This window comes from Haliotis rubra, unplaced genomic scaffold, assembly GCF_003918875.1.
Source record: "Haliotis rubra isolate DU_JTF1 unplaced genomic scaffold, ASM391887v1 Scf20, whole genome shotgun sequence".
In the NCBI taxonomy this organism is placed as follows: domain Eukaryota; kingdom Metazoa; phylum Mollusca; class Gastropoda; order Lepetellida; family Haliotidae; genus Haliotis; species Haliotis rubra.
The window spans coordinates 1,925,962-1,951,860 of record NW_025766003.1 but is presented as its reverse complement, the minus strand read 5'-3'; the positions used below and the strand labels follow the sequence as shown (position 1 = coordinate 1,951,860).

The 25,899-nt window shown below is 40.9% G+C and overlaps 2 protein-coding genes across 2 annotated transcripts in view; both read right to left on the bottom strand.

The window, feature by feature from the left end:
• Nucleotides 1-3,776: 3,776 nt before the first annotated feature.
• LOC124275518 (papilin-like) overlaps nucleotides 3,777-25,899 on the bottom strand; it is a 76,040-nt gene continuing 53,917 nt past the window's right edge. The window contains exons 23-27 of the mRNA XM_046711097.1: nucleotides 21,731-21,892; nucleotides 19,916-20,086; nucleotides 12,478-12,639; nucleotides 10,678-10,834; nucleotides 3,777-4,048 (exon numbers count right to left, since the gene is read on the bottom strand). Of these exons, the coding sequence (XP_046567053.1) occupies nucleotides 3,862-4,048; nucleotides 10,678-10,834; nucleotides 12,478-12,639; nucleotides 19,916-20,086; nucleotides 21,731-21,892 (839 nt within the window). The 3' untranslated portion in view covers nucleotides 3,777-3,861. The remainder of the gene's footprint in view (nucleotides 4,049-10,677; nucleotides 10,835-12,477; nucleotides 12,640-19,915; nucleotides 20,087-21,730; nucleotides 21,893-25,899) is intronic.
• LOC124275575 (kappaPI-actitoxin-Ael3a-like) lies at nucleotides 10,579-12,671 on the bottom strand. The gene is made up of 2 exons (XM_046711165.1): nucleotides 12,478-12,671; nucleotides 10,579-10,834 (listed from the first exon to the last, which is right to left on the bottom strand). The coding sequence occupies exons 1-2, from the start codon at nucleotides 12,629-12,631 to the stop codon at nucleotides 10,662-10,664; spliced, it is 327 nt and encodes a 108-aa protein (XP_046567121.1). The 5' UTR covers nucleotides 12,632-12,671; the 3' UTR covers nucleotides 10,579-10,661.

Here is a 25,899-nt window from a genome sequence, read left to right as displayed (position 1 = left end):
CTAGAGATGAGTGAAAACATTGCAGTCTACTACATGGTACGTGTTGCCTAAGGCCAAGGTAAATGGGATGGCCATACCATGTGGTTGTATTGAAGAAAGCGTGTTCTGTAACTTCACTGTAGAACATCATCTATGGACATTTGCTACATGTTAGCAATGATAGAAATTTGTCAGTTTACCCATTTTTACCATTTGCAAAATTATTAGCACATATATACAGATAGAATTTATTATGTTTTATCAACATTTTTTACATGTGATTAAAGGTTAAGACTTTTATGCAAATTGTTAAGACAGTAAGTGATTTCCTTGTTGTAAAATGTGAATTTTACCCCCTGAATACCTTTCTTAACTCATTATGTTAATTATGTCAAAGAAAACCAGAAACCAGAACAGAAAAGTTCATTGTATTATGACTGATCTGTTTTGCAAAACGGCCCATCTTTGCAACTTTCCCAGCTGTGTGTGAAGCTATGAGTTATGAGACAAAATGTATACTAGCTTTTAGTAGACATTGTGGGACGACCATCCCATCCCCACACACCAGTGAATGAATCCCGAATGAGACCCCAAAAGTACAAGAATCTGTACTTTACTGAGAAAGTGTAATCCCAAATATAACACGTCTCATCAATGAAGTTAGGAACGCAAAGTTCTGGTCTTCTTTCAGAGAGACAACTGAAGTAGTCTAATGAATATATGTATATGTAAGTACGTACTGTCAACTGGTCAAGTAATTAGCATTGATCAGCTGTTATTACAAGTGCTCATGTTGAATTATTGGCAAGCACTTATATTCATATACTAGTACTTTCCATTTGTATTAGCTGAGACTTGAATCATGTGTCACTGTGCTCTTGTACACTTCATGTTGTAGATGTTCTGTGATCTTTCACATATCAGTGGTGCTAATCTGTGTCACATTACAATGTCCTATTAATGCTGTCTGTGAGCAATATGGTGAACTACAGAGACTCAGTGTGTGTAATTATGTATATCGGTCGTTATTTGTACAGTGTGTGCTGATTCTTATTTATTATAATTTGAAATGATGAAGTGATAAACTTTGATTGAAGTAATGTTGTTGTTCTTTTATGCTGATCAGCTTCTTGGGGTGACCCACGGCATGACACCGAGGTTAGCTAATAGCATAACCCACCACCTGACTCCAGGTTCGATCAGTGGCTTAACCCATGCCATGGCTCTAAGCTTGGTCAGTGGCTTAACCCATGCCATGGCTCTAAGCATGGTCAGTGGCTTAACCCATGCCATGGCTCTAAGCTTGGTCAGTGGCTTAACCCATGCCATGGCTCTAAGCTTGGTCAGTGGCTTAACCCATGCCATGGCTCTAAGCATGGTCAGTGGCTTAACCCATGCCATGGCTCTAAGCTTGGTCAGTGGCTTAACCCATGGCAAGATCCCAGTCCTGATGAATTGTTTAACCCATGGCAAGATCCCAGTCCTGATCAACTGTTTAACCCACGGCATGACACAAGGCTTGATCAGTCGCTTAATGGATGCAAGGTTATTACCCCAAGTTTGATCAGTGGCTAAGCCCAAGTCATGACCCCAGGCTTGGTCAATGGCTTAACCTGTGGCATGACCCAAGGCTTAGTCAATGGCTTAACCTGTGGCATGACCCAAGGTTTAGTCAATGGCTTGACCCCCATCATAACACCGGCTTGATCAATGGCTTAACCTGTGGCATGACCCAAGGCTTAGTCAATGGCTTAACCTGTGGCATGACCCAAGGCTTAGTCAGTGGCTTGACCCCCATCATAACACCGGCTTGATCAATGGCTTAACCTGTGGCATGACCCAAGGCTTAGTCAATGGCTTAACCTGTGGCATGACCCAAGGCTTAGTCAATGGCTTAACCTGTGGCATGACCCAAGGCTTAGTCAGTGGCTTGACCCCCATCATAACACCGGCTTGATCAATGGCTTAACCTGTGGCATGACTCAAGGCTTAGTCAATGGCTTAACCTGTGGCATGACCCAAGGCTTAGTCAGTGGCATGACCCAAGGCTTAGTCATTGGCTTGACCCCCATCATAACACCGGCTTGATCAATGGCTTAACCTGTGGCATGACCCAAGGCTTAGTCAATGGCTTGACCCCCATCATAACACCGGCTTGATCAATGGCTTAACCTGTGGCATGACCTCAGGCTTAGCCAGTGGCTTGACCCCCATCATAACACCGGCTTGATCAATGGCTTAACCTGTGGCATGACCTCAGGCTTAGCCAGTGGCTTGACCCCCATCATAACACCGTCTTGATCAATGGCTTAACCTGTGGCATGACCTCAGGCTTAGTCAGTGGCTTAACCTGTGGCATGAACCAAGGCTTAGTCAGTGGCTTGACCCCCATCATAACACCGGCTTGATCAATGGCTTAACCTGTGGCATGACCTCAGGCTTAGCCAGTGGCTTGACCCCCATCATAACACCGGCTTGATCAATGGCATATCCTGTGGCATGACCTGAGGCTTAGTCAGTGGCTTAACCTGTGGCATGAACCAAGGCTTAGTCAATGGCTTGACCCCCATCATAACACCGTCTTTGATCAATGGCTTAACCTGTGGCATGACCTCAGGCTTAGTCAGTGGCTTGACCCCCATCATAACACCGGCTTGATCAATGGCTTAACCTGTGGCATGAACCAAGGCTTAGTCAGTGGCTTGACCCCCATCATAACACCGGCTTTGATCAATGGCTTAACCTGTGGCATGACCTCAGGCTTAGTCAGTGGCTTGACCCCCATCATAACACCGGCTTTGATCAATGGCTTAACCTGTGGCATGACCTCAGGCTTAGCCAGTGGCTTGACCCCCATCATAACACCGGCTTGATCAATGGCTTAACCTGTGGCATGACCTCAGGCTTAGCCAGTGGCTTAACCCACGGCATTACCCATTGCCTCATATGAGGTGTCAACACAAACAATTTTGTTTCATGTGGCGCCCCTCAGATGTCACATCTGCAGGCCCAAAACATGTGAAAATTGAAAAAAAAAATTATTTCAAAAATAATTATGAAATAATTATAAAAACAGAATAATGATATTATCCTAAAGCCAATTTACGAAAAGTAAAGAAATTCAGCTCTTACACATTCCATGACATTTTGTTTATGACACTAACACTCACAACTGCTTTTGCTTCTTTGTCCTTTGACACAGATGGAACTATTTGACTGACTGACCGAGTTTGGCTTTACACCGCTTTTAGCAATATTCCAGCAACATCACGGGGGAACACCAGAAATGGGCTTCACACGTTGTACCCGTGTGGGGATTCGAACCCGGGTCTTGGGCGTGACGAGCCAACGCTTTAACCACTAGACTACCCCACCGCCCCGGAACTGTTTGAAATGTTACATTGGAATGGTAAAACTCATCATTGGCTGGGTGTAATAAATTGTGTTGTTTTCCTAAATTATCATAATTGATACAATAGTATCAGAACGAATCTTATAGAAACACTGCCTTTCAATGTTTCCTGACCCGTGAAGGTCCGGGTTAGAATATTGATCTTCAGTAACCCATGCTTGTCCTAAGCGGCGACTAGCAGGATCGGGTGGTCAGGCTCGCTGACTTGGTTGACACGTCATCATATCCCAACTGCGTAGATCGATGCTCATGCTGTTGATCACTGGATTGTCTGGTCCAGACTCGATTATTTACAGACTGCCGCAATATAGCTTGAATATTGCTTTGTGCGGCGTTAAACACCAGGCCAACAAGCAAACATTGATAACTTCATGGAGTTTATAGATAAATATTCATATATTTTTAATGAAGTAGCGACAAGTTTTGGTAGATTTTACTGCTCTTGGTCAGTGGGACACTGTCAACATCTTTCAAAAGCCATTGCACGCCTGCTCGCAGTCGGCGATGTTGAGGAAATTGTTGCTATTGCCGCCGCAGCCACCGTAGATGAACGTCTCGCACTTCTTTGTGTCGGCGTTGTAGTTGAAGCGGTGGAACAGCGCCTTGCACGGCCCCGTCTCCGGCTTCAAATGGCAGGCTGCAACAACATTGTATTCACTGAAACAGGTGTGATTTATAGTTAAACAGTAAACTGTCAGGTACCTCCTTGATGGCGTTTGAATAATCAGTTATGACGCTGATGATCCGAGCAATGGTGTTACGAAATCTGTTTTTAGTACAGTCTTACGAAAAAATTCGTATTTAACTGATTTTATTGAAATTGCATATGCGCAAAATACAATTATATATATTTATTTATTCGTCCTAAATAATCTTGTGCATACGACTTGAGCAATAGCGGATTAGGATTTGCTGTATCCCATGTAAGAGAAATACGATTTTCACTGAGTTCGTGACAGTACAGGATACTATGTTAAGTTTATAAGCATACTTATTTAGTCTCGATATTTCTTATTAACCATTGTGAGTCATGAATGCCCTTATGTTCATTCTTTGTTGATTACGAATGTTAATCGATCATGTTAGGTAGGTTATATAGGGAAACTGCACTTGGTGTGCCCCCCGGGGAGCTACTTCAAGCAGCAATTAACAGGGTAGAAAACTCATTCGCTCTTATCTTAGCGAGATAAAGCAATCAGTAGGTCAGAATGAATTGGTCCGTGTGTCAGTTTTAGTGAAGAAAATGTCCATTTCTTCAGATGAGATTAATGTTCTGTTCTAGTTATCATCCTTACACAAAGTCACCCATTTGTCGAGAATGATCTATTTCTAATGTCATTTCTTGAAGCTTTCCGAAAATACGACAATCCTGGGAGATCCTGGGAGGGTAGTCTAACAAGTGTGTAGAGATAGCACTTATATTTGTGACATATGTACAAGAAGAAATGCGTATAAACAGCCTACATGGAAACCTCAGTGTGTTGTCCTGATACTATTTGATGTCTAGGGTGTCTTACTTTGATCCATGGACTGTTGCCAACTTGGGGCAGCCAGGAGTCCAACAAACAGCAGACAGAGAAGGCACTTGAACATGGCGGCAGGTGTGTAGAACAGCTATGACAAGTTAAGGTATCATGTGCAGAGACACCTGAAATAGGTCTGATATCTCAACCCAATCAGGTCGAACATATGCTTCTTCCTTATTACCTTCACACAAAGCTCACAACTTTCAAGGCTAGTCCCAATCAAGGCGAACCGGAATTGGAACAGTCATAAGCGTCTAGCTCGCCCAAGGTACGTAATCCTGAGCAGCAATAATTCATATGCACATGCTCTCTGTCAAGATTGTTTGCATAGTTTAGGAAACGTTAATTTGGTTTGGAGTAGTTATTTTTCTTACCTTTTATTCAGAGAAGCGCATAACCTGATTGTGAGAGTCGGAAGTATCACGATGCTTTTATTCAAAAGCATGGGCGGATACAGGAATTTTGAAAGGGGGTTGTTGACAGGGTGTTAAAAAACCCTGAACCCCCCTTTGCTCCGCCAACGCAAAAAAAAATTTTCAATGTGGTCTTAGGTCATTTTCAAAGGGGTGGGGGGTCGAACCCCCTGAACCAACCCCCACCCCTTGGATCCGCCACTGTTCAACAGATCACTTGATGTGTGTCGACATATTGCAACCATGACTTCTTTGAATATGTTCAGTATGAAGACGTAACACAGAAAATGTCAAGAAGCACGTTAAGAGAAATTCATACATATGGCTTTCTACGGTCTGTTCGTCCATTCAGCGTTAAAACTGAAATCTAAAACTTGTCTAAAACACTACAAAACACATAAATATGATATTTTCATAACATTTCACATGCATGCACGCTCCTGGCGACAAATGAGGGTACTTCCCGTCCTCACAATTCAAACGCTTTAACCACTAGGCTACCCCATCGCTCTTGGGAAATCAGTTTAGCATCAAATGTTGTCTACGGAATGACCAAATAAAGCGTGAGATTTTGATGAAATCTATGAAACTAGTTGTGTTGAATTTGGTAATAAATTCTGGAAATGATATTTGAATAATGTTTAACTAAATGAACAGAATATATACTTAGTTCCAATAGAAACGCGACATTCATGTTTGTTTTTGAAATTTCCATAATTGTCTTATCTACTTTACAATCATAACGAATGTGCATGTTAAATGTTATTTTAAACCAATTTTCGAAATTATACTTCTGAAACAAGACTTTTCACGTGAGATTAGACGTGACAACTGAATCTAATTATTGAACATTTTTATGGGGAAAAACAACAGAAACGCATCACATAAACGCATGACCTGACGCGTTGTGCACGTGAATTTAATGATACGACGCTTTCTTCAAGAAAAACGAGAGAAAGATCCCTTTAAAAGATGCGAAGGCAGTTTCTGTTGTGTTCGTTTTCGGAATGGTTCAGAGAACAATATGCCACGTCTGAGCAATGAAGCACGTCTACGTGCTCTTGGGATGATTGATGCTGGTTCCAGTGTTGTCAACGTTGCACGACATATGGGAGTACATCGGACGACAATTTACCGACTGATTGAACGCCAAAATCAAATGAATTCGGTGAGAGATCGACCTAGAGATGGCAGGCCACGAGTGACGTCGCACAGGCAAGACCGTTACATCGTAACGTCACATCTTTGCAACCGTTTTCTTCCAGCTACTGTTACTGCCCGTCAGACAATTGGGATTCACAACAGACCAATTTCAGGAAACGCAGTGCGTCGACGTTTGAGAGCACACCAGCTACACTGTAGGAGAGCCTACGTTGGACCGATTTTGACGCCACGGCACCATCGTCTGCGCTTAGTATGGGCTCGCCAACATCAGCATTGGAGATATGCACAGTGGCAGAACGTTGTTTTCTGAGACGAGAGTTGTTTTTGTGTCCACGTTGCAGATGGGAGAGTGAGAGTATGGCGTCGACGAAATGATCGTTTCAGAGACCCATCTGTTCTGGAAAGCGACCGCTGGGTTTGGGGCATCCCTTATGATGTGGGGTGGAATAAGCTTGGGAAGGCATGTGCCACCTGTAATCTTCCAAAACAACGTCCAAGGTCGTGGAAGGGGCGTAACTGCACGACGCTACATTGACGAAGTCTTAAGGCCTGTTGTCGTCTCGTTTTTTAGACCCAGACCACAGTTGCAGTTCCAACACGATAATGCCCGCGCCCACTCGGCCATTATCACAGGACAATTCCTGGCCAATCACCACATCCAGACAATGGTTTCGCCACCTCTTAGTCCTGATTTGAATCCAGTGGAACATCTCTGGGACGAATTGGACCGACGCCTTCGTCAAAGACCAGTTCCTCCACAAAATCGGCGGCAGTTAGAGAATGCAGTGTTGAATGAGAACATTCCCCTTGCTTTCATTCGACGTTTGTTCATGTCCATGGGAAGACGGTGTACTTATGTGATAAACAATAATGGTGGTCATACCAGGTACTTATATAGTATGACCAGAAATTATTGAGAATTTTAGGAATATGTTTAATTGGATTTGTAGTTTAAACAAGCTTGACCAGCTATAAAGTGCCTGGTTTCATTCATGAGAGACAACTCCGTTTATCCTTTTTCATTAGTTTGTGAAGAGTTATCCCCCTTTGTTTACTTGCTAGCAGACGACATTTTCAGTGATCCTCAGTATGGATGATTTAGAGAAGAGGAAGTTGATTTTAGAGTATTATATAACAAGGACATCAGATCAGCTACAGTGATTTCAAGTAGAACAGGCATCCCTGATAGAGGAACTGTGGCTGTCTGTAAGGAGACAATTAGAACAGAGCTGCATGCAATGGGTTGGCAGAGAAGTCGAGGAATTCCATCACCGATCATGAAACCTGAACAAAAGGAGCGAAGGTTGAACTGGTGCTTACAGCTAGGAATTTTAACTGGGACAATGTGATTTTCTCAGATGAAATGTTTTGTGTGGCTGTTTCCTAATACACTGAAATTCTGGACCAAACAAACTGAAAAACCTGTGTATCAGCGTTCAAAGTACAGTCCGAAATTTAACGTGTAGGGTGGCATATCTGTGTTAGGGGCAACGCCCCTCTGTGTATTTGAAGGGAATATGAACAGTGAGCGGTACACTTACTTCCATCTGCTCACGTGTTCTATAGAAATGTTTGGATTTTCCAGCAGGACAACGACTCAAAACTTCGTTCAAAGCATTCACAGGCCTGGTTTCGGACTCAAAATATGACATTATTAGATTGGCCAAGCTATAGCCCTGACCTAAATCCAATAGAAAATGTTTGGGGACTTATGCAGGAAAGCGTCAATAAGAAAAATCTGAAATATATTGCTGAAATGAAAGAAGACGTGGACCGATATTGGGACAGCATGGACCACGACTTTCTAACTTCTTTGATCAGTAGTATGCCCCGCCGCATTGAAGCCTGCATTGCTGCCCATGGTGACTTGACAAAATACTAACTGTTCACCTGTCTTTGAATCCGGAGTTATGTTCTGCTAATATTCACATTTAATACGTGAGTAATGAGTGAAAAAAATAAAAAAATTACAATCTTTAAATTCTCAATAATTTCTGGTTGTACTGTAACATCATCGAATATCAGCTTAAGCTTCTAAACGTGTCTAATGCAGACTCTTCAGGTTGGACATAATAAAAATTTCATCAGGTCTTAAATCCACTGTCGTTGCTGTTGCCTTTTTTCTTTCTTTGGTGCGTTTTGTGCAAAGCATATAGAGGCAAGAAGCATGTATGTGGGATAACAGTTCTTATTCCAAATAGACATGTCGCGTTTCTTTTGGAACTAAGTATATTTAAATCGGATTCACGTCCTTTTATGACGCTTCTATTTTCACACATGGCTATTGAGCCTTGATATCATTCAACCAGGCGTACATAAACGCGACTTAATCTAGTAATGTAGCAGGGGCGGATACAGCTTTTTGAGAAAGGCGGGGGTACACACTTCACTTTCACCCGTTTTCATTTTTCATGGGTCATTTAATAAACTTTCAGGACAAAAAGGGGGGTGCGCACCCCTGCAAACACCCCACCCCCCCCCACCCCCCTCTGGATCCGCCTATGTGTATTGACCGAGAATCTGCCCAAAGGGATTTCAAACAATGTCTCACACTTTATCATAGGGACTGTGAAGTTTGCGTCCATTTAACCTTTATGCAATAAATTTGAAAGTGGTTGTCGTTTGTGATCCTCCTTGTGTGTGAGGAGAGAGTTACCGTCCTTACCCTAAAGGTAAAGTTTTACAACTTCTCATCCTCTATTTGATGCCTCTGAAGCCGCGAAGTCTTTGAAGCTGAACATTAGAGTCAGTGAGTTTAGTTTTATGCCGCACTCAGCAATGTTCCAGGTATATGGCGGCGGTCTGTAAATAATCGAGTCTGGGCCAGACAATCCCGTGATCAACAGCATGAGCATCGATCTACGCAACTGGGATATGATGACATGTGTCAACCCAGTCAATGAGCCTGACCACCCGATCCTGTTAGTCGCCTCTTACGACAAGCATGGGTTACTGAAGATCAATTCTAACCCGTAACATCGGAATGAATCATCCCAACAACGATGGTTTTGAAAACTGCTTAAGGCATCCTGATCTCATTGTCCACAAGACTCACATTTGTGAATAGATAGTCTTGTGTAATTGTTAACATACCCGCGAAGATACGGGTTAGAATAATTATTGGTCTTCAACAACCCATGGTAAGATCGATGCTAAAGATGTTTATCACTGTATTGTCTGGTCCAGACTTGACTCGTATTTACAGACTGCCGCCATATAGCTGGAATATTGCTGAGTGTGGCGTTGAACACGAGAAAAACAAACATTGATAACATTTCTTCGTTAGTAAGAATCCCAAATTCACGCGGGTTATGATCATATTCTCTGTACACATTTCCACCTTCGTGCTTATGAGTTTCACTGTCAGTAAAAGATCGACGACCTGGATCAATGTGAGTTTCCACCTAAATGTTTAACAAGAGTGAGTGAGTGAGTTTGGTTTTACGCCGCTTTTAGCACCATTCCAGCAATATCATGGCGGGGGACACCAGAAATGGGCTTCACACATTGTGCCCATGTGGGGAATCGAAGCCGGGCCTTCGTCGTGACGAGCGAACGCTTTAACAACAAGGCTACCCCACCGCCCGTTTAACAAGACACACAAGAATATCACGAAAGCTTAATAACGTCACATTGGTAGCATAATTTCAACTGGTTATTCATTATTTCGATCACATTTTCGTAATATCCATTATTTTCCCGATATATTTCTCATTGCTTTTCTACCTTTTCGATATTTCAATTATTTTGTCGCCTTTTCGAGTTTTTTCTCGTCACTTCGATTATTTTCTCCTTATTTCAATTGTTTTATTTTTTACACAAACGATTAACTTTAAAAAAAAACCTTGAATTTTAGAGAAAATAATTGAAACAACGAGTAAATAATTGAAGTAACGAAAAAGAACTTGTTTTTTCGATTTTGTCTGATTTTGTTAAAATACTGGATATTTTTCTCTTGGTCCTTGGTTGGTTGGTTTGTTGTTTAACATCGTACTCAGCAATATTCCAGCTGTATGGCCGCGGTCTGTAAATAATCGAGTCTGACTATAAATATTAAACTTCATGTATTTTACAAATACATATGGACGTGTATATTTTTTTAATGCAGTAGAGACAAGATTTGATAGATTTTACTGCTCTTGGTCAGTGGGACACTGTCATCATCTTTCAAAAGCCACTGCACGTTTTCTCGCAGTCGGCGATGTTGCGGAAATTGTTGCCATTGCCGCCGCAGCCACCGTAGATGAACGTCTCGCACTTCTTTGTGTCGGCGTTGTAGTGGAAGCGGTGGAACAGCGCCTTGCACGGCCCCGTCTTCGGCTTCAAATGGCAGACAGAACCTGAAACAGGCATGCATTCACTGTAACAGGTGTGTGATATACAGTTACGCACTGAACTGTCAGGTACCTCCTTGATGGCGTTTGGAATAACCAGCTATCACGCTGATGAGCAACAATTTTCATAGGTGGTACCCCAGTTGTCAGACACTTGAGTGAGGGTGGAGAAGGCTCACCCCTACGGTAATAATAGATCAGTCCTAATTAGCACAAACTTTAGTCACAACTCCTCTAATTAGATAATCCCCAGTTCTTTAGGATCAAGTGACTAGCATAACACAGTGTTTGCTTTGTATAATAAGGACATAATCCTTTTAATTGGTCTACTCGAATATAAACTTTAGTACTGAGTCTGTATGAATTACCCTTTCTATTGAGTGAGTGCATGAGTTGGTATTTACGCCGCTTTTAGCAATATTCCAGCAATATCACGGCGGGGGACACCAGAAATAGGCTTCACACATTGTACCCATGTGGGGAATCGAACCCGGGTCTTCGGCGTGACGAGCGAACGCTTTCATCACTAGACTAGTCTTTCAAAAAAAATTCTGGTGCACAAGCTACGGTAACTTTGTCAGAAATGATAAACTGGATTCGAATCTTGGGAAAATTAGGTTTGGGAAATCAGTCGAATATCAAAATATGTCTACGAAATGACCAAATATAAAGTGAGATTTTGATGAAATCTACGAAACTAGTTGTGTCGAGTTTTGTAATACATTTTGAAAGATCAATATAAAACGTCAGTGATAAACTACAGTATTATATAAAAATGTTTAACGAAATGAATAGAATATATCTAGTTATCCTGCCCCGCCAACTACTGGCATTACCTGGCTTAGGGTATCCTTGAGATAAAAAATGTATAATAAAAAAGTTAAACTGAGATTTAAATGCTGTTTTATCAAATCCTAGACCCTACTCATATGCCACTCAACACCATTCCATCTAAACAACGCAGTCGGGATCTTCGAACCCGAAGATTTCACGACCATAATCTTTTCAAACACAACCTTAGAGCGATATATAGCAAAACCTCAGTAACCGAAACGTTATATGGTTGCTATGATATGAGCAAAACTGTTACATGGTCTATATAGAATTTCCCATTTTATAGTGACACATCTGACACAATTCAAACATTAGTTTCCATTTCACTCCCGTTGCCTTCTTTTAGTTGGATTCCGAACAAACAAACGTAAATTCGGTAGTGTGAGCGTCGATAATGGTGAATGTTAGTTTATACCTGATGACAAATTCACAAGTTCTAAAGTCACTGAGCCTTCGTCTTCCCCTATCATGTCATCCGAAGATTCATTATGCAAACAGAATTAAGAATTTCAATTCGGATTGGAAAAAAAATCAACACATGGGATTATGGCCAAGCAGTTTACTTATGATTTAGGTACACCGTTGATCTGATATCGTTAAATAACCATAAAATAACCAATTTCCTTTAACTGATTTTCCACTAATGCTGCCCCATTTGTTTCGTATTAAGATCCCGAGAACCTTCAACGTGCATTTTTCTTGTTTCAGGTCGCATAAAAAATGAGGTAGAAATATACCATTCAAAAAAAGTAGGGGCTACTGGATTTACAAGATTGATAAAATGCAAATGAGGAGGAAACTTAAGTATATCTTACCCGGAGGACACGTTTTCTCACACTCGGCGATGCTGTTGAAGTTGTTGGCGTTGCCTCCGCAGCCGCCGTAGATGAAGCTCTCACACTTTTTGCTGTCAGGGTTGAAGTAGATCCGAGGCATATACGCCAAACACCGTCCGGGATCTCGTTTCATTTCGCAAACTGAATAAATTGGGAATAGATGTCATTTAAGACTCAGTCAAATGGACTTGTTCAACCTCGTTATTCTGGACATTGGACGTCTACAACACAACTCAGCACGACCTATATAAGCAGGACACTTTAGAATTCTGATATATCACTAAACAAATCATGTGGTATGGTCATGTGGCACACGCTACTATTATCACTAGAAGGAAAACGTAATATACGGTAGTCGTTTGTGTGTATCACACATCCACATTTGCTTTAATCGGCTTCAGTTTTCGTTCCTCAGGAATATTTATATTTTCATGAGAAAAGTGACCTTTTTGCAAGAATGTCCTTCTCGCAAAACTCGATCTATCTCGGATAAAGGAATTACGCAGAGATAGAAATTATTCATTTCCCTATCCGGTGGTGTAACTATAACTAATGGTGCAGTTCTAAAATAGGACATGATAAGTGTTTTCCGAGGTGTAGTTAAAGGCGTAGAAACAGTAAATTCTCCACTTAGATGTCGTTGACAGTTAAAAGTACTGTGCCACATGTTTTCTTCATGTACAGCTGTATGGAATCTGTGAGTGAACAACTTACAGTCTTATACTTGAAAGACACACATATATAGCAAATGGATATGAACACACACACACACACACACACACACACACACACACACACACACACACACACACACACGCACACGCACACGCACACACACACACACCTAGATATTAAAAGACGACTGTGAGGTTTACGCATGAGGGACATAACACGGCTATGCGTTCAACTAATCCAGCTGTAACAGCGTATGTGGTCCGAGTTTGCTTTGAATGAGGAGGACATGTAAAGAAGGAACCAAACCATTCTACAAAACTGTCGAAAACAGAAGAAAAAAATGTTTTTAGGCTGTTACTCTGTATCCCCAAGATTTACACAATTGCAATTAGCATATGTCGAAATAACCCACATCGGCCTAACTGGATGTTCAGTGGGATCCGTAATAGGATATCTAGAAAAGCATCTTTACTCGTAAAATCGGTCAAAACTTAGAAAAACTGCGAATAGCTGCTTAAAACAATAGATCAGACTATAGATGACAATTAGGTCGCTCGGCCAGGTATGACAACGGATCGTCGACACACCGAGCATGGACTTCACGTACTGCCTACATTCACAAGGGGTTATCTCAAAGATATTTATGCGTTTTTTCTTGTGTGTTGAATATATCTCAAATATTGATTTTTCATAAAGTTTATGTTGAGATATGTAAAACAGTATGATACCCATAGAAAGGCTTAAATCAGCTATCGTATGAAATGTCTCAAAATATATAGGTAGCATTGCCACCCGAAGATCAACAGGACTGGATATTATTTGTAAATTGTCACTTCCCCAGTATAATTCCCCTAAAGGATTATTTTATCTTAGCTGATATCTCTATCCCCAAGCCCGACCCCAACCATCGTCTGCGACACCCGACCTGGTTTTGCTTTTGAGACGACCCCCCATGTCTGTTTGTTTATATAGTGGTAGTGAGACTCCATGGTAGCTACATCCTTAAGAGTTTCACAAGTACAATTTTTTTTTGTACGTCAGCTATGGTTTCTAATGAAGCTAAGTCTAATTTCAAAATGGGCATTTAAAAAGTGTCCTTTGTAATACAATATCATCGCAAACTAATTTGAATAAAGCCAAGGGCTGTTCGAAATAGGTCAACTTGGACACTGCTCATTTCTGCACTAATCTCTCCTCAGTATAGTCCTTTTTTTACGTTTCCTATCTCCCTACCTCCGAGACTGTAGTTAGGCCGAACTTAGTTTAACAGACATCTCACACTTTCACATATTAACTACATACATTGTGGATCTAAATGTGAAAAAAACCCAGTTTTTTTCTATTTCCGACATTCCTTTTTTAACACAAATATCACTATTGAAACCGTTTACGTTTTTGTATAATTTCAAACATGAGAAATGGTTAAACTGGTTAAACACTACTGCATAAAAGTTGAAGTTACAGCGAAATGGACGGTCCTTCTAATATGTAAATTTCCCCATTCACCTGAATGTGTAAGTATATTTTAACCATGTTCACGAAGTAAAAGCATTTTTATTAACTGTCCATCAGATAGCTATCTTTCACCATATAAAAACAAATAAAAAAACAATATAAAATATAATAATGTCATGAAAAGATCAACAGTTTTACCGTGCATCTTAATATTGGAGTGAGTGAGTTTAGTTTTACGCCGCACTCAGCAATATTCCAGCTATATGGCGGCGGTCTGTAAATAATCGAGTCTGGACCAGACAATCCAGTGATCAACAGCATGAGCATCGATCTGCCCATTTGGGAACCGATGACATGTGTGAACCACGTCACCGAGCCTGACCACCTGATCCCGTTAGTCGCCTTTTACGACAAGCATGGGTTACTAAAGTTCAATATTCTAACCCGGACCTTCACGGGTTCTTAATATTGGACAGCACAGGCACCCGTCTAACATCAGTTCAACAGAAATCACAAATATATATTATTTCAAAGGATGCGAACACATTTTCAGTAGTGGATATGTCTTAGTTTATTATTACATGGCTTCTATGTCAGTGGTGTGGGTCATATATCTTCCGAAGGAATAGTACCCAATTTTCAATTTCCACAAGTCTAAAAAAGTATTTCACTGATCGGAAATTGATGTGAATTGGATGACAGCAATGATCGAACAGTGATGCCAAGAATACGTGGGGAGAACTTTGAACTGTTGAACCGTTAAGTACAAAGGTTTCTATAGTGTAGGGTAAAGTGTTTTATCATATATGATGCATACGTTTATGCTAATGGATAAAATAAGGCCATATGCAGATAGGGATGCAAATATGAAACGTCAAGTGGGTAATAGTTTTTCAATACATGGTAAACAAACATGTGGATAGCGTCTCCCTTTTTCCTCAGCGGTCAAATCAGAAATAACCGTCTGGATTATGGATTAACTAAAGGCAAAATGACAGGTTGAAATACTATTTTCTGTCCATTTCAATTTGGGAAACAAATAAAACTCCTGAAAGGTCCTCGAACTACGTCAGAATATAAACTACCAGGCAAAAGAAAGTTATCACTCTTAAAGAAATTGTACAAAAAGAAAAACTCTGGTACAGGTTTGAACCCAAGCAGATAACAATCGCCAAAACGCAACATGGTCCGGATAACAACGCAGCTGTCCGAAAACCTCGTACGTATCGTGCATTTTTTGAAGACGTGAAAAACTTAGTTGTGGGACTTTGGTTCAAATGCACGAGTATGATTGTGGCATAAATACCGATGTTGGCCAGAGCAAGCAAGCAGTAACCAAAAAGTCACCACGGCCAATACGGGTCATTTACAACGTCAGCTGGCAAGGACCTTGAACTGCAGACAGGCCATTGGAGATATGCACAGTGGCAGAACGTTGTTTTCTGAGACGAGAGTTGTTTTTGTGTCCACGTTGCAGATGGGAGAGTGAGAGTATGGCGTCGACGAAATGATCGTTTCAGAGACCCATCTGTTCTGGAAAGCGACCGCTGGGTTTGGGGCATCCCTTATGATGTGGGGTGGAATAAGCTTGGGAAGGCATGTACCACCTGTAATCTTCCAAAACAACGTCCAAGGTCGTGGAAGGGGCGTAACTGCACGACGCTACATTGACGAAGTCTTAAGGCCTGTTGTCGTCCCGTTTTTTAGACCCAGACCACAGTTGCAGTTCCAACACGATAATGCCCGCGCCCACTCGGCCATTATCACAGGACAATTCCTGGCCAATCACCACATCCAGACAATGGTTTCGCCACCTCTTAGTCCTGATTTGAATCCAGTGGAACATCTCTGGGACGAATTGGACCGACGCCTTCGTCAAAGACCAGTTCCTCCACAAAATCGGCGGCAGTTAGAGAATGCAGTGTTGAATGAGAACATTCCCCTTGCTTTCATTCGACGTTTGTTCATGTCCATGGGAAGACGGTGTACTTATGTGATAAACAATAATGGTGGTCATACCAGGTACTTATATAGTATGACCAGAAATTATTGAGAATTTTAGGAATATGTTTAATTGGATTTGTAGTTTAAACAAGCTTGACCAGCTATAAAGTGCCTGGTTTCATTCATGAGAGACAACTCCGTTTATCCTTTTCATTAGTTTGTGAAGAGTTATCCCCCTTTGTTTACTTGCTAGCAGACGACATTTTCAGTGATCCTCAGTATGGATGATTTAGAGAAGAGGAAGTTGATTTTAGAGTATTATATAACAAGGACATCAGATCAGCTAAAGTGATTTCAAGTAGAACAGGCATCCCTGATAGAGGAACTGTGGCTGTCTGTAAGGAGACAATTAGAACAGAGCTGCATGCAATGGGTTGGCAGAGAAGTCGAGGAATTCCATCACCGATCATGAAACCTGAACAAAAGGAGCGAAGGTTGAACTGGTGCTTACAGCTAGGAATTTTAACTGGGACAATGTGATTTTCTCAGATGAAATGTTTTGTGTGGCTGTTTCCTAATACACTGAAATTCTGGACCAAACAAACTGAAAAACCTGTGTATCAGCGTTCAAAGTACAGTCCGAAATTTAACGTGTAGGGTGGCATATCTGTGTTAGGGGCAACGCCCCTCTGTGTATTTGAAGGGAATATGAACAGTGAGCGGTACACTTACTTCCATCTGCTCACGTGTTCTATAGAAATGTTTGGATTTTCCAGCAGGACAACGACTCAAAACTTCGTTCAAAGCATTCACAGGCCTGGTTTCGGACTCAAAATATGACATTATTAGATTGGCCAAGCTATAGCCCTGACCTAAATCCAATAGAAAATGTTTGGGGACTTATGCAGGAAAGCGTCAATAAGAAAAATCTGAAATATATTGCTGAAATGAAAGAAGACGTGGACCGATATTGGGACAGCATGGACCACGACTTTCTAACTTCTTTGATCAGTAGTATGCCCCGCCGCATTGAAGCCTGCATTGCTGCCCATGGTGACTTGACAAAATACTAACTGTTCACCTGTCTTTGAATCCGGAGTTATGTTCTGCTAATATTCACATTTAATACGTGAGTAATGAGTGAAAAATAAAAAATTACAATCTTTAAATTCTCAATAATTTCTGGTTGTACTGTAACATCATCGAATATCAGCTTAAGCTTCTAAACGTGTCTAATGCAGACTCTTCAGGTTGGACATAATAAAAATTTCATCAGGTCTTAAATCCACTGTCGTTGCTGTTGCCTTTTTTCTTTCTTTGGTGCGTTTTGTGCAAAGCATATAGAGGCAAGAAGCATGTATGTGGGATAACAGTTCTTATTCCAAATAGACATGTCGCGTTTCTTTTGGAACTAAGTATATTTAAATCGGATTCACGTCCTTTTATGACGCTTCTATTTTCACACATGGCTATTGAGCCTTGATATCATTCAACCAGGCGTACATAAACGCGACTTAATCTAGTAATGTAGCAGGGGCGGATACAGCTTTTTGAGAAAGGCGGGGTACACACTTCACTTTCACCCGTTTTCATTTTTCATGGGTCATTTAATAAACTTTCAGGACAAAAGGGGTGCGCACCCTGCAAACACCCCACCCCCCCCCCTCTGGATCCGCCTATGTGTATTGACCGAGAATCTGCCCAAAGGGATTTCAAACAATGTCTCACACTTTATCATAGGGACTGTGAAGTTTGCGTCCATTTAACCTTTATGCAATAAATTTGAAAGTGGTTGTCGTTTGTGATCCTCCTGTGTGTGAGAGGAGAGTTACCGTCCTTACCCTAAAGGTAAAGTTTTACAACTTCTCATCCTCTATTTGATGCCTCTGAAGCCGCGAAGTCTTTGAAGCTGAACATTAGAGTCAGTGAGTTTAGTTTTATGCCGCACTCAGCAATGTTCCAGGTATATGGCGGCGGTCTGTAAATAATCGAGTCTGGGCCAGACAATCCCGTGATCAACAGCATGAGCATCGATCTACGCAACTGGGATATGATGACATGTGTCAACCCAGTCAATGAGCCTGACCACCCGATCCTGTTAGTCGCCTCTTACGACAAGCATGGGTTACTGAAGATCAATTCTAACCCGTAACATCGGAATGAATCATCCCAACAACGATGGTTTTGAAAACTGCTTAAGGCATCCTGATCTCATTGTCCACAAGACTCACATTTGTGAATAGATAGTCTTGTGTAATTGTTAACATACCCGCGAAGATACGGGTTAGAATAATTATTGGTCTTCAACAACCCATGGTAAGATCGATGCTAAAGATGTTTATCACTGTATTGTCTGGTCCAGACTTGACTCGTATTTACAGACTGCCGCCATATAGCTGGAATATTGCTGAGTGTGGCGTTGAACACGAGAAAAACAAACATTGATAACATTTCTTCGTTAGTAAGAATCCCAAATTCACGCGGGTTATGATCATATTCTCTGTACACATTTCCACCTTCGTGCTTATGAGTTTCACTGTCAGTAAAAGATCGACGACCTGGATCAATGTGAGTTTCCACCTAAATGTTTAACAAGAGTGAGTGAGTGAGTTTGGTTTTACGCCGCTTTTAGCACCATTCCAGCAATATCATGGCGGGGACACCAGAAATGGGCTTCACACATTGTGCCCATGTGGGAATCGAAGCCGGGCCTTCGTCGTGACGAGCGAACGCTTTAACAACAAGGCTACCCCACCGCCCGTTTAACAAGACACACAAGAATATCACGAAAGCTTAATAACGTCACATTGGTAGCATAATTTCAACTGGTTATTCATTATTTCGATCACATTTTCGTAATATCCATTATTTTCCCGATATATTTCTCATTGCTTTTCTACCTTTTCGATATTTCAATTATTTTGTCGCCTTTTCGAGTTTTTTCTCGTCACTTCGATTATTTTCTCCTTATTTCAATTGTTTTATTTTTTACACAAACGATTAACTTTAAAAAAAAACCTTGAATTTTAGAGAAAATAATTGAAACAACGAGTAAATAATTGAAGTAACGAAAAAGAACTTGTTTTTTCGATTTTGTCTGATTTTGTTAAAATACTGGATATTTTTCTCTTGGTCCTTGGTTGGTTGGTTTGTTGTTTAACATCGTACTCAGCAATATTCCAGCTGTATGGCCGCGGTCTGTAAATAATCGAGTCTGACTATAAATATTAAACTTCATGTATTTTACAAATACATATGGACGTGTATATTTTTTTAATGCAGTAGAGACAAGATTTGATAGATTTTACTGCTCTTGGTCAGTGGGACACTGTCATCATCTTTCAAAAGCCACTGCACGTTTTCTCGCAGTCGGCGATGTTGCGGAAATTGTTGCCATTGCCGCCGCAGCCACCGTAGATGAACGTCTCGCACTTCTTTGTGTCGGCGTTGTAGTGGAAGCGGTGGAACAGCGCCTTGCACGGCCCCGTCTTCGGCTTCAAATGGCAGACAGAACCTGAAACAGGCATGCATTCACTGTAACAGGTGTGTGATATACAGTTACGCACTGAACTGTCAGGTACCTCCTTGATGGCGTTTGGAATAACCAGCTATCACGCTGATGAGCAACAATTTTCATAGGTGGTACCCCAGTTGTCAGACACTTGAGTGAGGGTGGAGAAGGCTCACCCCTACGGTAATAATAGATCAGTCCTAATTAGCACAAACTTTAGTCACAACTCCTCTAATTAGATAATCCCCAGTTCTTTAGGATCAAGTGACTAGCATAACACAGTGTTTGCTTTGTATAATAAGGACATAATCCTTTTAATTGGTCTACTCGAATATAAACTTTAGTACTGAGTCTGTATGAATTACCCTTTCTATTGAGTGAGTGCATGAGTTGGTATTTACGCCGCTTTTAGCAATATTCCAGCAATATCACGGCGGGGGGACACCAGAAATAGGCTTCACACATTGTACCCATGTGGGGAATCGAACCCGGGTCTTCGGCGTGACGAGCGAACGCTTTCATCACTAGACTAGTCTTTCAAAAAAAATTCTGGTGCACAAGCTACGGTAACTTTGTCAGAAATGATAAACTGGATTCGAATCTTGGGAAAATTAGGTTTGGGAAATCAGTCGAATATCAAAATATGTCTACGAAATGACCAAATATAAAGTGAGATTTTGATGAAATCTACGAAACTAGTTGTGTCGAGTTTTGTAATACATTTTGAAAGATCAATATAAAACGTCAGTGATAAACTACAGTATTATATAAAAATGTTTAACGAAATGAATAGAATATATCTAGTTATCCTGCCCCGCCAACTACTGGCATTACCTGGCTTAGGGTATCCTTGAGATAAAAAATGTATAATAAAAAAGTTAAACTGAGATTTAAATGCTGTTTTATCAAATCCTAGACCCTACTCATATGCCACTCAACACCATTCCATCTAAACAACGCAGTCGGGATCTTCGAACCCGAAGATTTCACGACCATAATCTTTTCAAACACAACCTTAGAGCGATATATAGCAAAACCTCAGTAACCGAAACGTTATATGGTTGCTATGATATGAGCAAAACTGTTACATGGTCTATATAGAATTTCCCATTTTATAGTGACACATCTGACACAATTCAAACATTAGTTTCCATTTCACTCCCGTTGCCTTCTTTTAGTTGGATTCCGAACAAACAAACGTAAATTCGGTAGTGTGAGCGTCGATAATGGTGAATGTTAGTTTATACCTGATGACAAATTCACAAGTTCTAAAGTCACTGAGCCTTCGTCTTCCCCTATCATGTCATCCGAAGATTCATTATGCAAACAGAATTAAGAATTTCAATTCGGATTGGAAAAAAAATCAACACATGGGATTATGGCCAAGCAGTTTACTTATGATTTAGGTACACCGTTGATCTGATATCGTTAAATAACCATAAAATAACCAATTTCCTTTAACTGATTTTCCACTAATGCTGCCCCATTTGTTTCGTATTAAGATCCCGAGAACCTTCAACGTGCATTTTTCTTGTTTCAGGTCGCATAAAAAATGAGGTAGAAATATACCATTCAAAAAAAGTAGGGGCTACTGGATTTACAAGATTGATAAAATGCAAATGAGGAGGAAACTTAAGTATATCTTACCCGGAGGACACGTTTTCTCACACTCGGCGATGCTGTTGAAGTTGTTGGCGTTGCCTCCGCAGCCGCCGTAGATGAAGCTCTCACACTTTTTGCTGTCAGGGTTGAAGTAGATCCGAGGCATATACGCCAAACACCGTCCGGGATCTCGTTTCATTTCGCAAACTGAATAAATTGGGAATAGATGTCATTTAAGACTCAGTCAAATGGACTTGTTCAACCTCGTTATTCTGGACATTGGACGTCTACAACACAACTCAGCACGACCTATATAAGCAGGACACTTTAGAATTCTGATATATCACTAAACAAATCATGTGGTATGGTCATGTGGCACACGCTACTATTATCACTAGAAGGAAAACGTAATATACGGTAGTCGTTTTGTGTGTATCACACATCCACATTTGCTTTAATCGGCTTCAGTTTTCGTTCCTCAGGAATATTTATATTTTCATGAGAAAAGTGACCTTTTTGCAAGAATGTCCTTCTCGCAAAACTCGATCTATCTCGGATAAAGGAATTACGCAGAGATAGAAATTATTCATTTCCCTATCCGGTGGTGTAACTATAACTAATGGTGCAGTTCTAAAATAGGACATGATAAGTGTTTTCCGAGGTGTAGTTAAAGGCGTAGAAACAGTAAATTCTCCACTTAGATGTCGTTGACAGTTAAAAGTACTGTGCCACATGTTTTCTTCATGTACAGCTGTATGGAATCTGTGAGTGAACAACTTACAGTCTTATACTTGAAAGACACACATATATAGCAAATGGATATGAACACACACACACACACACACACACACACACACACACGCACACGCACACACACACACACCTAGATATTAAAAGACGACTGTGAGGTTTACGCATGAGGGACATAACACGGCTATGCGTTCAACTAATCCAGCTGTAACAGCGTATGTGGTCCGAGTTTGCTTTGAATGAGGAGGACATGTAAAGAAGGAACCAAACCATTCTACAAAACTGTCGAAAACAGAAGAAAAAAATGTTTTTAGGCTGTTACTCTGTATCCCCAAGATTTACACAATTGCAATTAGCATATGTCGAAATAACCCACATCGGCCTAACTGGATGTTCAGTGGGATCCGTAATAGGATATCTAGAAAAGCATCTTTACTCGTAAAATCGGTCAAAACTTAGAAAAACTGCGAATAGCTGCTTAAAACAATAGATCAGACTATAGATGACAATTAGGTCGCTCGGCCAGGTATGACAACGGATCGTCGACACACCGAGCATGGACTTCACGTACTGCCTACATTCACAAGGGGTTATCTCAAAGATATTTATGCGTTTTCTTGTGTGTTGAATATATCTCAAATATTGATTTTTTCATAAAGTTTATGTTGAGATATGTAAAACAGTATGATACCCATAGAAAGGCTTAAATCAGCTATCGTATGAAATGTCTCAAAATATATAGGTAGCATTGCCACCCGAAGATCAACAGGACTGGATATTATTTGTAAATTGTCACTTCCCCAGTTTAATTCCCCTAAAGGATTATTTTATCTTAGCTGATATCTCTATCCCCAAGCCCGACCCCAACCATCGTCTGCGACACCCGACCTGGTTTTGCTTTTGAGACGACCCCCCATGTCTGTTTGTTTATATAGTGGTAGTGAGACTCCATGGTAGCTACATCCTTAAGAGTTTCACAAGTACAATTTTTTTGTACGTCAGCTATGGTTTCTAATGAAGCTAAGTCTAATTTCAAAATGGGCATTTAAAAAGTGTCCTTTGTAATACAATATCATCGCAAACTAATTTGAATAAAGCCAAGGGCTGTTCGAAATAGGTCAACTTGGACACTGCTCATTTCTGCACTAATCTCTCCTCAGTATAGTCCTTTTTTACGTTTCCTATCTCCCTACCTCCGAGACTGTAGTTAGGCCGAACTTAGTTTAACAGACATCTCACACTTTCACATATTAACTACATACATTGTGGATCTAAATGTGAAAAAAACCCAGTTTTTTTCTATTTCCGACATTCCTTTTTTAACACAAATATCACTATTGAAACCGTTTACGTTTTTGTATAATTTCAAACATGAGAAATGGTTAAACTGGTTAAACACTACTGCATAAAAGTTGAAGTTACAGCGAAATGGACGGTCCTTCTAATATGTAAATTTCCCCATTCACCTGAATGTGTAAGTATATTTTAACCATGTTCACGAAGTAAAAGCATTTTTATTAACTGTCCATCAGATAGCTATCTTTCATCATATAAAAACAAATAAAAAAACAATATAAAATATAATAATGTCATGAAAAGATCAACAGTTTTACCGTGCATCTTAATATTGGAGTGAGTGAGTTTAGTTTTACGCCGCACTCAGCAATATTCCAGCTATATGGCGGCGGTCTGTAAATAATCGAGTCTGGACCAGACAATCCAGTGATCAACAGCATGAGCATCGATCTGCCCATTTGGGAACCGATGACATGTGTGAACCACGTCACCGAGCCTGACCACCTGATCCCGTTAGTCGCCTTTTACGACAAGCATGGGTTACTGAAGTTCAATATTCTAACCCGGACCTTCACGGGTTCTTAATATTGGACAGCACAGGCACCCGTCTAACATCAGTTCAACAGAAATCACAAATATATATTATTTCAAAGGATGCGAACACATTTTCAGTAGTGGATATGTCTTAGTTTATTATTACATGGCTTCTATGTCAGTGGTGTGGGTCATATATCTTCCGAAGGAATAGTACCCAATTTTCAATTTCCACAAGTCTAAAAAAGTATTTCACTGATCGGAAATTGATGTGAATTGGATGACAGCAATGATCGAACAGTGATGCCAAGAATACGTGGGGAGAACTTTGAACTGTTGAACCGTTAAGTACAAAGGTTTCTATAGTGTAGGGTAAAGTGTTTTATCATATATGATGCATACGTTTATGCTAATGGATAAAATAAGGCCATATGCAGATAGGGATGCAAATATGAAACGTCAAGTGGGTAATAGTTTTTCAATACATGGTAAACAAACATGTGGATAGCGTCTCCTTTTTCCTCAGCGGTCAAATCAGAAATAACCGTCTGGATTATGGATTAACTAAAGGCAAAATGACAGGTTGAAATACTATTTTCTGTCCATTTCAATTTGGGAAACAAATAAAACTCCTGAAAGGTCCTCGAACTACGTCAGAATATAAACTACCAGGCAAAAGAAAGTTATCACTCTTAAAGAAATTGTACAAAAAGAAAAACTCTGGTACAGGTTTGAACCCAAGCAGATAACAATCGCCAAAACGCAACATGGTCCGGATAACAACGCAGCTGTCCGAAAACCTCGTACGTATCGTGCATTTTTTGAAGACGTGAAAAACTTAGTTGTGGGACTTTGGTTCAAATGCACGTGTATGATTGTGGCATAAATACCGATGTTGGCCAGAGCAAGCAAGCAGTAACCAAAAAGTCACCACGGCCAATACGGGTCATTTACAACGTCAGCTGGCAAGGACCTTGAACTGCAGACAGGCCACCATCTGCAAATTAATAAACTGCTACCAGTAAACAGGCCGAACCCAGGACCACCCTAGATGGGAAGACCAAGCGTCACGGCACCAGGCCGAAGACCACTACATCCGGCAGATACATCTCCGGAATACATTCATGACGGCGACGTTAACTGCGGCGACAGCACTAGCACACGCCATCAGCAGACGAACAAACTTGGCATGGATGGTATACGAGCTTACTCCCCCTTCCGATGAATGGCTTTGGACCTCCCGTCTACACCGTCGGTTGCAGCAACTTGACTGGGAGTGAGTGCTCTTTACAGATGAAAGTCGGTTCAGTTTGTTCGGAAACGACGGAAGAGTTCAAGTTTTTTCGACGTAGAGGAGAGTGACTGGCGCCAAACTGCGTTCAAGAAGTTCATCCTTTCGATGGAGGATGCGTCATGGTATAGGGCGGCATTTATAGCCAGAAAACAACTAGGCTGGTTATCATCCTAGGAAACCTGAATGCTTAGCGACACAGGGAGGAAGTGTAGAAACCTTTTGTGGTGCCCTTTATTTGACGACAGCCAAGAGCAGTCATTTTGCAGCACAACGCAAGGCCTCACACCGCCAGAATTGTTCGAGAATACCTGAACAATGTTAACGTCAACGTATTGCCTTG